Source organism: Eubalaena glacialis, chromosome 9, assembly GCF_028564815.1.
Source record: "Eubalaena glacialis isolate mEubGla1 chromosome 9, mEubGla1.1.hap2.+ XY, whole genome shotgun sequence".
NCBI lineage: Eukaryota > Metazoa > Chordata > Mammalia > Artiodactyla > Balaenidae > Eubalaena > Eubalaena glacialis.
In genome coordinates, this window is record NC_083724.1 from 112005289 (window position 1) to 112020091 (window position 14803).

The 14803-nt window shown below is 40.7% G+C and overlaps 2 protein-coding genes across 2 annotated transcripts in view; both read right to left on the bottom strand.

Moving 5' to 3' along the window:
* Positions 1-2965: 2965 nt before the first annotated feature.
* Positions 2966-6492, bottom strand: GNRH1 (gonadotropin releasing hormone 1). The gene is made up of 3 exons (XM_061199253.1): positions 6340-6492; positions 4535-4630; positions 2966-3004 (listed from the first exon to the last, which is right to left on the bottom strand). Exons 1-3 carry the CDS (start codon positions 6490-6492, stop codon positions 2966-2968), a joined length of 288 nt encoding a protein of 95 aa, XP_061055236.1.
* A 5358-nt stretch (positions 6493-11850) lies between these two features.
* Positions 11851-14803, bottom strand: part of KCTD9 (potassium channel tetramerization domain containing 9) — a 55275-nt gene continuing 52322 nt past the window's right edge. The window contains exon 12 of the mRNA XM_061199422.1: positions 11851-13772. Coding sequence (XP_061055405.1) covers positions 13656-13772 — 117 coding nt within the window. The 3' untranslated portion in view covers positions 11851-13655. The remainder of the gene's footprint in view (positions 13773-14803) is intronic.

The window sequence follows — 14803 nt, forward strand, 5'->3', positions numbered from 1 at the left end:
CAAACCAAGTTCAACAAAGTAGGTTGAACCCGGGAAGAGGCCACACCCCAGACCAATTAGATCAGAATTTCCAAGGGAAGGGAGTGGGACCCAGGCATTAGTATTTCTTTTCAATCTCTCCATGTTATCCCAATGTCAGGCCAAGGTTGAGAACCATTGCATTAGAGGAAATAACAGCTTTAGCGAATCAGTGTTCAAGGTGATTTTTTTTTTTAAAGATTTATTGATTAATTGATTGATTGATTGATTGCTATGTTGGGTCTTCGTTTCTGTGCTAGGGCTTTCTCTAGCTGTGGCGAGCGGGGGCCACTCTTCATCGCGGTGCGCGGGCCTCTCACTATCGTGGCCTCTCTTGTTGCGGAGCACAGGCTCCAGACGCGCAGGCTCAGTAGTTGTGGCTCACGGGCCTAGTTGCTCCGCGGCATGTGGGATCTTCCCAGACCAGGGCGCGAACCCGTGTCCCCTGCATTAGCAGGCAGATTCTCAACCACTGCGCCACCAGGGAAGCCCCAAGGTGATTTTTTTAAACTCCCTGCTGGTGATGAGTCAGATTGGAAAGAGGGGGCAGCCTCACTCCGGTTAGAATAGCGCCACTGTCTTAAGTCCTGGGTTGATGCATAGATTTTTATTTATTTTAAAGAACGTGTACTAGTACTTTAAAACATGTGCAGTTTATTGCCTTTCAGAGCAATGATGCTCCACTGTCTGTGTACATAAGAATCACCAGAATGCTTATTAAAAATGCAGGTGGCTTGGGCCCCAGAGACTCTGAGTCAATAAACCTGGGGAATCTTTTTGAATCTAGGGTCCCCATTGAGAAATACTACTTTAGAGCATCTTCCACTGTCAAGATGTGTACGTGCTGTTATCTTGTGCGGTGATTCTTAGCTTTTTTTCCAGTCACCTTGAGGATACTGCAACTTCTAAAACTTTTGCTAAAAATGGTCTATCTTCAAGCCGTTCTTTCTGTTACTTGATCATTTAAAGCCATGTATGTTTGAGAACTCGTCTCATTAAAATGTATCATTTGGTATGTTTCCCCATCCTTTATTTTGAAAGGCTGCAGACTTTTTTTGAAGCTATGTTTCCCCATTTTTTATTTTGAAAGGTTTCAGACGACTTAGAAGTTCTTCAGATTCAGGAAAGTGTTTATAATTTTAATAAAGTGGTCATTTTCTCTCCTTCCCCTTAGTCACTTGAGCCATTTGAGAATCAAATACTCAACGTGTTCATCGCAAGCCTCTAACCTCAGCATCAGGGAGCTGGATGAGCATGATCTTTGCCTCCCAGTCAGGGGGGCCCACAGCTACCTCCGAAGAAATTGTCCCAAAGACGTGCTCTGGTGAAGGAAAGCTGATGTTCCCAACAGGATGTATTAAATAAATGGGTGTGTGGCCTTCCTCTTGTAATGTGTTAACTAACACAAAGATTGTTTTTATAAAAACAAAAATAATTCCTGAGTGATTGGCGACGTTAAGCCCCTTATCCTGCCTTGTAAGTATTGATTAATGAAATAATGCAGGTTTGCCTTTTGTTCCATAAAGAAACATAAGGTAGCTTGTAAACCACATCACTGCCTAATTTTATTAAAATGGAATTGAGGTAGTTCTTTGATTCAGTTTTAGAGATTCCTCAATAGGAGATACTTGGGAAATCTAGTGTCGTATGGTAGTAAATATATGTTTTAAAAAGTAAGGGTTTTCTCCCCTGTGGAATGTTTCTGACACCTGTTCAGATTCCTTAGCACAAGTCCTGCCCTTTTTTGAAGGGGTGGAAGAAGCCTCCATCTGTCTGATTAAAAGAGGAAAAAGGGCTTTGATCTTTGCCATGCAAATAGAGGCACAATTTGTTGCTGTGACATCAGGCAAGTTATCTGAAATTTGGGGTTTTCAAATGGCCTCATAGCCACTGGGGAATTATGAGAATAAATGAGAAAGCTAGTGTCATAGTGTCTGGGACCTCATGGAGAAATGGTCACCAGGAAAACTAAGTTGACACATGAGCCCCAGTAACCAAATAACTGGGCTTCCAGGTCCAAGCTCATTGGCTGCTCATCATGGTGCAATACAGGAGCACTGAACTTGGAACCCAGCAGAACCAGGTGGGTCTCGTAAACTCTCAGAGCCCCGGTTTCCTCATTTTAAAGGGAAGACAATATCTACTTTCCAAGGCCGTTACAAGCGTTAATGAAAATATTTATGCATCTATCTAGCCCATTCTGGAGAATGAGCGGTGGCCGTGCTGTTTGACCAGGGGACACGGGAACGCCTGAATCCTGTCTTCAACTGACTACAATCCATATGTTTCTTAAGAGAAACACCAAAAAGCTCAGACAGGTGAATGCTGTTATTTTTAGGCCTTGGTCCAAACCTCAGTGGCACCGCTAGCTCTGATGAACTTGGAGGGACCACGTGGAGCCGGAAGGAGCATTGGACCAGAAGCCTAGCGAGGCCTCCTTTCCCCAAGGCCTCTCTCAGGTTCCGGTTGACTTTCAAAGAGATTAGAGACAATCTGGCGGGGAAGCTTTGGCCATGGCCCCATCTTGCTTCTGTAGGGTATGGTCAAAGAGAAAGCTACCACCCCATAGAAAACTGGACTGACTCAGTATTGGTCAGGGACCAGTTGTCCTGTGGGTGCAGGGTGCTGGTTGGTGGTGGTGGAAGTGAGCCATGAGATTCCTTTAGTCAACAATAAGGGTGCCTTTGTGTTATCTCTCCTGTCCTCTGCCCCCTGTCGACACACTTGGGGGACCCCCTTTGGGGGCTTACAGTGTCCCACCCCGACCAGAGTTCTGAGTTAGAGAACGACTTCACATTTATGCCGCTTTATTCCCAACACAGCACTTCATCATGTGCAACCTGGCATAAGAATTTCTGAAATTCACACAATTTACAGATATTAAATGGGTCACAGATTTCAAAGTCAGAATTACACTTGTGTTGTCAATTTTTCTGGTCCAGTCGATTTACATCTTCTGCCCAGTTTCCTCTTCGATCAGACTTTCCTGAAAAATATGTGAGTAGCAAATATATCAAGGTTGATTTTCTGAGCTGAGTTTCATTATGTCTGAACATTTTAATTTCTAAAATATTGATATAGAAAGAATAGATCCATTTGTTTTTGCACACTAGATAGTGCTAGAGAGCTAGATCATGTCTTTATAAGTCGTTTAATAAACATAATATCTACATTAATAGTTTAAAGGTAGGATGTGAGGACAGAGGTGAAAGAAAGGTCTGATCCTTTTGTCTGTTTTTTTTTTTTTTTTTAAATGGCTGCTTCGGGTCTTAGTTGCGGCATACGGGATCTTCGTTGCAGCGCGTGGGCTTCTCTCTAGTTGTGGTGTGCGGGTTTTCTCTCTCTAGTTGTGGCGTGCAGGCTCCAGAGCATGTGGGCTCTGTAGTTTGCGGCACGCGGGCTCTAGTTGAGGCGAGCGAGCTCAATAGTTGTGGCATGCGGGCTTAGTTGCCCTGAGGCATGTGGGATCTTAGTTCCCCAACCAGGGATTGAACCCACGTCCCCTGCATTGGAAGTCGGATTCTTTACCACTGGACCACCAGGGAAGTCCCCATCCATCTGTTACGAATCCAGTCTTTGCCTCAATTCTGTCTTTCTAATGTCATGTTTGAAAATTTTCACTGCTTGCTATTAGTTTTATCATGAGATAGGATTAGAAAAAGAAAGGAAATAAATGTCTGTCCACTTTTTCTCTGTCCTATGGGTGTAGAAATTGAAGTCAATGGAGAAAATAAAAACTATTGCTCATCTTCATATATGATGTATTCAGGCTTTTTCTGCTCCTGGGCATAACTGAAAATTAACTGTAATGCCTTCTAACTGCTGCAAATAAGTGGACCATGGAGCTCAGAGAACATCAGAATTGAATTCAGGTTTCAATTTCTATATTCAATTCTCTTTATACATTTTTTAAAATCAAAAACCTACATTGGGTTAGTAGAGTTCCATTTTGGGTGGGAATTTGGAAAATTAGTATTGTCCAATCAGAAAACTGGAAGTCAAATCTGTGGCTCTGAATTATAAATTTACTAGTATGGGAGTTTTTATTCCAAAGAGAAAGAAAATTAATTAGAGCACCATTTTTGATTTCTACATTTCCCAGGGAGAACCGTGTTATGCCAAGAACTGTTGAAGAATCCAGTGGAGAGGTGTGGATTAGCCTAGAGAAGAATAGTCTAGAGAGTCTGATGAACATACTTGAAGAACTGACATGTAGCAGTGGGAAGAAATTTGTTTTGTCAGTCATCCCATAGGCTAGAGCTGAGATGAGTAAATAAAGGTTGCAAAGAGATTTCAATTTAAGAAAGAAAGAAAAAGGGTTCCAATCATTAGTACTGTCTAACCACTGAAAAGGGGTGTTATGGAATGGCAAGGGCCCAGTACAGGAGGAATTCAGGCAGTCAGGAAGGTAAGCCCTGCAGTGGCTAGAAATGGTTGTCCTAAGTGGATGACCAAAGTGGTGGTACCCAGGGCCCATCCATCTCTAAAGCTCTATGTTATTAACACTGTAACTCACCAGAGCTCCTTTCAGGTCCCTGAGTGGAGAACGGCGCTGGTGTATGGTGCACTCAAAGCGCTGAGGTTCTGCTGGTTGATCAACCTCTTTGGCTATCTGCAAAGAAAAAGAATGTGATTCTTGGCGATGGAGATACAGAAATGAAATGGTATTTTCCATTTCCACCAAAAACTGTGTGTGGGAAGTGAAGTCAAGGGGGTTGTGGGACTGAGAAAGCTGAGAATTGGGATGGAGACTTTAAAAGATCATAGAAATGCTGTCAGACACGTCTACAGATTGGTGTGCAGTTCTGGAGGAAATGGGCCATAATAAGGAGAGAGAATATTTTTCTCCCTCCAGTTGATGAGAATGAAGCACTTCAAGCCTCATGACGGGATGGTATACAAAAAAATACAAGAGCTTATAGTTACGACTAAGGTTGATCTTATTTTCTAGTTTTTACTAAATATGTCCTAGTTAGAAGAGAGTTGCTTCACATATAGTCTGTGGAGAGGGAATGTCAGATTCTGGGCTTCTTTGTTTCATACTAAATTATCTTTATTATTTCTCCCAAATGAGATATTTCTTTTCAATGAAAACTAAATGGTTTTAAGTTTCTCTAGCTATGTTTCCCATTCTCAGCTCTATATTGAGTGTCCAGCCCTGAATCATTCATCCTTTAGGGCGTGGTTCGTTTCCCATTAACTTAAAAAACAATAACAACTGTCTTTCATTAATCCATTAATGGATGGATCCATTAATCCATCCATTAATCCATTAATCCACTTAATCCATTTTTTTGGATTAAGCAGCCAAGATATATGGCTTCGCTCATGCAATCCTCACATGGCTGCAAGAAGTCACATTTTATAGATAAAAAAACCCAAGTACCTGTGTTCTGGTACTAGAACTGAAAACTAATTTCTGTGGAATCAAATCCAGCATATTTTCCAGAATGTATTTTGTCTCCTTGAGCTTGCTAACTCCTCTCCTCTAGGGGCCTCCAACTTCTTTGCTTGAGTGCCCATATCATTCAAAAGAAATTGTAGGGACTTCCCTGGTGGCGCAGTGGTTGAGAATCCGCCTGCCAATGCAGGGGACATGGGTTCGAGCCCTGGTCTGGGAAGATCCCACGTGCCGTGGAGCAACTAAGCCCGTGCGCCACAACTACTGAGCCCATGCGCCACAACTACTGAAGCCCGCGCGCCTAGAGCAAGTGCTCCTCAACAAGAAAAGCCACCACAACTGGGAAGCCCGTGCACGGCAACAAAGAGTAGCCCCTGCTCGCCGCCACTAGAGACAGCCCGCACGCAGCAACGAAGACCCAACGCATCCAAAAATAAAACTAAATATTAAAAAAAAAAAGAAATTGTAGAGCATGCACCCTTGATAAGGATACTTATTTATGTTATAAAAATGTACTGCTGACCTAATATCACAGATATTTTTAAAACATGAAATTACAAAAAAAAAAAAAAAAAAGGCAGAGTTCTAAGATTTTCTTTCCAAATCCCAAAGAATCATCTTGTACTAGAGACCTTGGCTCCATCCACTTGTTTCTAATTCCTTTGGCAAATCTATATCCTCAGAGTACGACACACCCCTTTGCGCTTGTTCGTCTAGGAATTATTCCTGCCCTTTGTCCCATTAGTCCCTGTCTGAATTGAAAGCAGGAATGGGACTTGACTTTGGAAGTGCCTTATCTCCCCCGGAATACCTAGGTTGGAGCCAAGAATCGGTAGCACCCTTGGGCGCACGCAGGATGTTGGCATCGTTCAGTTGGATCCCATAAGCCATGTCTCATTTTGAAGCTGAGAGAAACTTACCTCTTGGAAAGAATCGAGCACATTTTCAGCATTTCTCTTTCCTCCGGGGCGCAACCCGTAGGACCAGTGCTGGCTGGAGCAGCCCACCACACAGAGAGTCAGCAGAATAAGTCCAGCTAGAAGTTTTGGAATCGGCTCCATTCTAAGGAACATCAATGCGACCATAAAAATAAGACCCAGACTGGGTCGAGCAAAGACTCCTTTGGTGAAAAGCCTAACACTGGTGTCACTAACGCGGCAGAAGACGGAAGTGGGAGTCATCTACGGTTTTCACATGCAGGTACTTGCTTGCCTTGAGTTTCCTAGCCACTGGAGACAAAATCACTCCTTTAAACTCACATGTTGAGTGCTTTTTAGAACTAAACTATCTCAATGTGTATTATTTGGTTATCCAAACCTCAGGATTCCTCCTTTATCAAATTCACTTTTTGCCTTCATATTCCCCAGCCCCGCCCCGTGGTTGGTTTTCATTCCTGAGATAAAGAGAATCGGGCCATCTGCCCTGAAAAGGGGCTCCTACTAGGATTCTCTGGCTAATATAAGTTGCTTGACATTAAATGGCTACCCTATGGTGCTAATTAAGTTTTGCTGAGTATCTGTCCTCTGGTCTTCCACACATTGCCTCTGGCTGGACCATCTGTGAGTGTGAGAGAGGAGTCCACGCTTTTCAAAGCACGGAGTTCCACACCAGCTGCCTCCGTGGCCAAGGCAGCCTTGAATTATTGAATTACATGTGGAATTCTCACAAAGGAATTTTCACTGGTGGGGAAGAGGCCAAAGACAAAAGCAAATACTGGTTGATGCGCTGCTGCGATTCCCCCAAGTCTGGATCTCTGTGGCTGGAGGTGACAAGGATCAGGAAGGTAAGGTTTCTTTAGACACCGTACCTGGCCTTAGCTCTTATAAAATGCCCTATAGACAGACAATAGCATGCAGTCTAAAAAAAGTGCTAGAAATACAAAGCATTTTACCTGTTTGAGAGCAGAGAGTCCCCCCAAATCCCAAGCTTCCTTTGGAGTGTGTTGAGTCTGACTTTTCATTTTTCTAGCTTCCTTTTTATATGAAACTTTTCCAGGACACTGAAATCTTCCCTGCTGGTTAATTGCACAGCACGTGGACTTTTTTTTTTTTTTAATAGCAAGTATTTTTTAAGCCTCGCATAAAGCCCTTAATGCTGTATGTAATTGGAACACCCACTGGTGTATCTGTTAAATTTACTTAAATCTTGGCCATTAAAACCTCAGCTAAGACTTTTATAGCTGAGGCCACAATTCAAAGCGATTAAAATCTATCTAGGTAGGATCCCCTTGAGGAAACTGACAGACCTATCAAGAGTTCAAGAAAAATAGCTGTCTTAGAATGTCATGTTAAATGCACACATAAAAACTTTCACAGAGGAGGCCATGCAATAATTGTAGAGGTTGAGTCAGGATGCCTGGGATCTGGTCTCAGCTCTTAGATTCCTCGTGTGTTAAAAGGAGCTGATTTATAGGCAATAAGTGATTATTGGTACTATTCCAAGCCCATATAGGATCTCTAGAGTAGATGGTGTCAGTTTGAAAATTCCCCAGTCTGCTACCCTCCAGGTTTCCTCCTTGACTTATTTTTTATTTATTTAATTTATTTAGTTTTTAAAATTGAAGTACAGTTGAGTTACAATGTTCTGTTAGTCTCAGGTGTACAGCAAAGTGATTCACACACACACACACACACACACACACATATATATATGTGTGTAACTTCTTTTTCAGATCTTTTCCCTTATAGGCTATTACAAGATATTGAGTATAGTTCCCTGCGCTATACAGTAGGACCTTGTTGTTTATCTATTTTATATATAGTAGTGTGTATCTGCTAATCTCAAACTCCTAAGTTATCCCTCCCCTCCCTTTTCCCTTTTGTAACTGTAAATTTGCTTTCTATGTCTGTGATTCTATTTCTGTTTTGTAAATAAGTTCATTTGTATCATTTTTTTTTTTTTTTTTTAGATTCCACATATAAGCAATATCATATGATGTTTGTCTTTCCCTGTCTGGCTTACTTCACTTAGTATGATCATCTCTAGGTCCATCCATGTTACTGCAAATGGCATTATTTCATTCTTTGTTATGGCTGAGTAATATTCCATCGTGTATATATACCACATCTTCTTTCTTGAAAGCCTTATACAGCATCAGAAAGGTAAGGAGAAACATTGTATTTAGAATCCACCCAATGCAAAACCATCTAGAGCAGATTTAGGCCCATGGTTCAACTCATTTCAGTAGATACCTATTGAGTTAAAAGATGCAAATCCCTGTGCTAAAGGTCATGGGAGTACAAAGATGAGGAATAATCTGGCATGTGAATGAGACTAACCTGCTTCATTATTACAGTCCTGCAAAGTGGATATTATGATCCAAATTTTACAGAGAAATGTTTCACCCCAGTGGTGAGCCCTTGGATGTTTTATTTACACAGTACAAGCATTTAAAAAAGAGAGAGATCCACTACTGTTTATTGCATTTATTTGAATACATGATTGTCTTTCCTAATTTACCCCTGGGCTTTAACTCATGATGGTCAAGGATCCCATCTTATTTAAACATCTGTTAATAAATCCCCAGCATTTAGGGACTTCCCTTGTGGTCCAGTGGTTAAGACTCCATGCTGGGTTCGATCCCTGGTGAGGGAACTAGATCCCGCACGCGGCAAGGAAGATCCCGTGGGCCGCAGCTAAGACCCGGCACAGCCAAATAAATAAATAAATAAAAAATCCCCAGCATTTAATCAGCATTCAATAAGTATAGACTGGAATGAATGTATGAATGAATGAATAAAAGGTAAGGACCTTTTAGCCAGATTAGACCTAATGTTTCCTTTATTCTGCATCAAAGATATGTGTTTTTTTTTTCCCAAAGGAAGTGGACTTTTAATTTTTAATACTTTTCTTAAATTACAGAAAATTTAAGTCTTCGCCATCAGATCCCACTCCATAGAAAGTCTAGGGTGGCTTTAAACCAGTTTGATTTAAACCATTAAATTCTCTTCCCCTACTATTTTCAAGGTCTTAGTAAACATCTCCCAGCACAATCGCACAGACGCTGTCCAAAGATATGTTTTATCTGACACAGAATAAACCTTCATGTACAGTTGGATGGAAGGCCTGTTACATTTGCTGAGCGGAAAAATGTTTAAAAGTAACTGAACATGTGTTCATCTTAGAGCCGTGATTGGCATTTCTCCTTGAGTAGGATGCTAAACCCGTCAGTTGTTGCCCAGTGTCCTGTGAAATAATTACATCTGCAAGGATTTTGGCATAAAGAGCAACATTGTTCCACCCAAATAGACTCCTGCTTTGCCCAGCCACCTCTGTGGAGGTTGTCAGATCCGTGATAGGGTAGGGAAGAGGATAAACTTTCAAGTATAATTGCAAATAGAGGGGGAATTAAAAAATAGAACGTAAGTGATTGACTTTATCTCATTTAAATTATTTTATCTCATTTAGACACTGAATAAGCGCCATTCTGACATGGAGGCGTGCAATCTTATCTCACCGTAAAGGTAATGAGTGAGAGCCTGGTTTTCAACAGGAGTCCATTATGTTTGAACGATATTTGTTTAAATCGTCCAATTGATTTCATGTTTACTGAAAGAGATATGCTTCTAACAGTGTTGCTTAAGCAGATGTGGTCTTTGGTTAGGAGTAATGAAAGCGGAGTTGAGACTTCTGACCCTTATTGTCATGTTAATCACTTATCTCTGGTTAAGCATCCCTGGATTTCTGGTAGCTTATTTCTATTAGTTGGTATTAAATCTTTGAAAAATGCTTTGAAATTTTTAGATGAACACAGCCACATGATCTGTGAATTCATCCAATATGCTTCATGCCCTTGAAGCCTGCCTTAGCATTGTCATAGATCTCAAGGGCAAAGGCCAAATTTATTTTCTACATCACCAAATAGGATATCAAACAAGTATGCAATTAATGGAATGTGGAGGTTTGGTGACAAACTTTGATCCTTTTCACAGTTCCAAGGATAGATCGATTTACCAGGAAGCTGAATTTAGTTAATTGGGTTTAAATATTTGGATTTTATAGTTATCATACTTTTTTTTTCCCCCTAAATTTAGAAATTTCCTAAATTTTAAAGTATGGCTTTAGAGGGAAAATGGCCCCATTTTTAGAATTAAAAAAAAAAACCCTCAAAATTATTAAAATGTAACAATAATGGTTTAGTAATCTTGCTGAATGACAGATGGAAACCTTCTTTGTCCTAATGTAAAATCTCAGCAGGAAGGACTCATGAACTCCTGCTGACATATCTAAGGTTGTGAAAGGGTTTTGGAGAATTAATCCTTGCATAAGCTACTTTATACCAAAAGTAATGTAACTGCTTTTAGGGTTGTACATTTTAAAGATGATAATACTTCCTTGGAGATTTAAAAAAATTCTAGGGCTTTTCATATATTAAAGATGATTTAAAGTTGACTTGCAGTAGATTTACTTCCAATTCATGAAATGAACAGTTGGAGAAAACACCCCGTCTTGATTTATGATGGTAAACTTCATAAGAAAATGAATTTACAATATTTCCTACTAAAATGGCTTTGAAATTATAGTTAAAAGACTATATTACAGCATAATACCTATTGCTCTAAGCAGTTACATGAGGTCTGAATTTTCTCAGTGTAGATAATTAGCTAATTTAGGTTTAAACCCTTTTCTAGCCCTTCCCCACCCCTCCTCCAACAATTTTTTTTTTTTTTTAAGATTTATTTTTTTATTGATTGATTGATTGCTATGTTGGGTCTTCGTTTCTGTGCGAGGGCTTTCTCTAGTTGCGGCGAGTAGGGGCCACTCTTCATCGCGGTGCGCGGGCCTCTCACTATCGCGGCCTCTCTTGTTGCGGAGCACAGGCTCCAGATGCGCAGGCTCAGTAGTTGTGGCTCACGGGCCTAGTTGCTCCACGGCATGTGGGATCTTCCCAGACCAGGGCTCGAACCCGTGTCCCCTGCATTAGCAGGCAGATTCTCAATCACTGCGCCACCAGGGAAGCCCAACAATTGTGTTTTTAACCTATGTGTACAGTCATGTTTCATTGATCGGGTTAATGGAAGTTGTTTTACTATTTTGAAACTTCCCTTCCTCCTTAAACTTCTTTCTCCTGGTTGTCTGGCGAGAACATTTTAGGGGCAATGTATCAATATGTAACCATCCTAATAAAAGCTAGCTGGTAATAATGTTCATCAGCTAAAGAGTAACACAAAAATTGAATTATTGGAAGACAGTCTTTTCTTTCGTTAAGCATTAATGAAATGTCTTTGTGTTGTTAGAATGGTGGATTTTAAGAGGAGGGTCATAAAATAACCATGCTTAAAGAAATAACTGTAACGGCACTTTCTTCCTTTTCCACCCAGACCCTCGGGGCTGGTCTTCAACACATATTGAAGAAATGTAAGTAAATTTGGAAAGTTCTGATTTTCAAAAGAAAGACAAGAAACTCCTTTTCAACATTTCACGTCGTTTATTAATGCAGTATACATTAGATCCAAAATCTGCATTTTCTAAGCATACTGTGTTTGGATCTTTCAGATTCTTCTGCAGTCTTAGGTTATGTCTACAGATGTACCCTTAAGTGGATGAACAACACATTCTATAATTATTGAAAATATAGTACAGAGTGAAATGATTTAAATATAATTTAGGCACATATTGATTATGAAAATAGATATCTCTCAATACTTCTGTGTCTTGGTAAAAATAATAAAGCAAAGAAAATAATTCATTTCTGAAGTTGCTTTCCTTCACCTGTAAAGGTCTGATCTCCTCCCACTATGCATATATACCCTTTACTGTTAAGGAAAGCTTTGCATATGTATATATAGAAGAATAAGCTACGTAAATATTGAAGACATGTCATTCTCCCAAAGGAGACAAAGTGGTTTTTAATGATTCCTTGCCTCAAACCGATGAGTCTGTAGAATTCAGAACCCATTTGGACACAGCTTACATCCCTGCTCTTGGGGTAGACATAAGGACACCGGTTACTGGTAAGGAAGTACAGGCCCTGCCCCTGCTGCTGCAGAGATAATGACTCACAAAAGCCAGGCTAAAATTTATTAAAACAAAAGAAACCAGAAATATAAGAACCACAGGTGCTGACTTATTGGTATTACATCTTGGACCAGTCAAATGCCTTTATTTTCATTTAAGTTTTTTGATAGCTATAGTCAAACTGTCAGTTTAAAGTTCCTCATTCCCTGTTGTAGGGTTTGAGCTGCGATTATATTATGTTGACTTCTAAAAGATGAATTTACCATATTCATTCATATTTTATAGCTGATTGCAGTGGATTGGGATTTAATACCTATTTCCGAGCTGGCCCTGTTTAAACTATTTAGCATTTGAATTAAATGAACGTTAATTATGCACCTTGGTTTTTTGGTTCAGAACTATCTTCCTATGCTTGTTTTGACTGTACAGGAGGAAACTAGGCTAGCAGTGTAAATAGATAAAATTGCCTGGTCTGGCATTGAGTGGAACTTGCTAAGAATGAAATCCTAAGGAATGCTCATTTAAAAGTTGTAGCTGTACGTAAATCCTTCCTCCATCTGGAAAGTTCCACTGTTACTTAAGCTGACAATGATGTACAACAATGTCTCTTTCCTCCCACTCTGTCTCAATCAGTAACAGAGGATTTCTTTAATTTAGCTAATGTTTTGTTCTTAAAGAAAAAAAAATTATAAAAATGAACCTGAAAAAAGAGCCTTGGGGAGTCTGATCTCAACATATTCACACGGTGTGACTGACAGGTATTTAAAGTAGGGGAGGCATCACTAAAGCTACTGATATTTATAAACCTGAACAACCTTTTCAAAATTGTCATAAAGTTTAACAATTTAAATATCCATACTGCATCTAAAGATTCAATAAATATAATTGCATATGTTGTGCTTTTCATAAATTAAAATCTTCAAATGCATTTCAAACCAAGATGGTATTTCCACATCATGCCTATTTAAAAGCAAATATAATAGATACTATTCCTGGTCACAAAGCCAGGCAAATCCCCCTAACTCCACTCAAAAGGCAGCAATCTAATCGAGCTTCCCTACATCTACTACATGAGTGCTTCTCTGTTAAAATCAGAATGTGGGAAAAAAGTCACTTTTTTCCCTTATGCACCTCTGAGAACAAGCATAATCCTCTACATGTTTTTTTTTTTTAATTCCCTTCCAGTGTTATTTCTTCCAGACAGCTGAGTGGGTGGAGAAAGAAAAGTGATAAGGAGACCATTTCTCATCTTCGGCACCTTCCTCCAACCCTAGGATTCTCATCTGACGCTTTGTGACATATGTAGTGGTGTCAGCATCTCTTCAAAGATGGCGCCCTTCACGTTGGAACCCCTCAGGTTGGCTTCTTGAAGGTCACACCCAGACAGGTCGCAGTTCTGTAGGACAAAAACAGTATTCTTGGAAGTAATAGACAGCTTTAAGGCCTTATCTGTTCCCTCTCAAAGGGATTCCTGGGGCATATTAGGAAAATATTCCTATATAATAAAACTCAGTTATTTCTGGAAAAGTTCCAGAAATTTTAGGAGAAAGTCATATTTTCTTCTACCTGTATTTATTCTCTCTAGTTGCTGCTCAGGCTGACCACTGCAAGTACGTATAAACAGAAGTTAATGACGAAGCATGTCCCTTCTGTGTTTTAGGCGTTTAAAATCCAAAATGGACTCCTATGTAGTAAAAAGTATCTAAACAATCCATGAACAATAATCATGCAAGGCATGGGGGCGAGGGGGTGGGGGAGACTGTTTAAAAAAAAATCTGAGAGAAAGGGATTTCACTTCATTAAATCGCATAATAGATTTTCCTTCAACCCTAACATTCTTAGAGCAAGGAATTACCTCTTTTTAACCCCCAAATTATGTGTACAGTTCAATGAGTTTTAACAAATGTATACAGCAGTGTAACCACCGTAAGTGGGAGCTGCTTTCACATTTCCCTTGAGATCAGGGGTGACAGATGAGACGGGGACTCTGGATAAGTCCTTGAGATCAGGGGTGACAGATGAGACGGGGACTCTGGATAAGGCCTTGAGATCGGGGGGTGACAGATGAGACGGGGACTCTGGATAAGGCCTTGAGATCGGGGGGTGACAGATGAGACGGGGACTCTGGATAAGGCCTTGAGATCGGGGGGTGACAGATGAGACGGGGACTCTGGATAAGGCCTTGAGATCGGGGGGTGACAGATGAGACGGGGACTCTGGATAAGGCCTTGAGATCGGGGGGTGACAGATGAGACGGGGACTCTGGATAAGGCCTTGAGATCGGGGGTGACAGATGAGACGGGGACTCTGGATAAGGCCTTGAGATCGGGGGGTGACAGATGAGACGGGGACTCTGGATAAGGCCTTGAGATCGGGGGGTGACAGATGAGACGGGGACTCTGGATAAGGCCTTGAGATCGGGGGGTG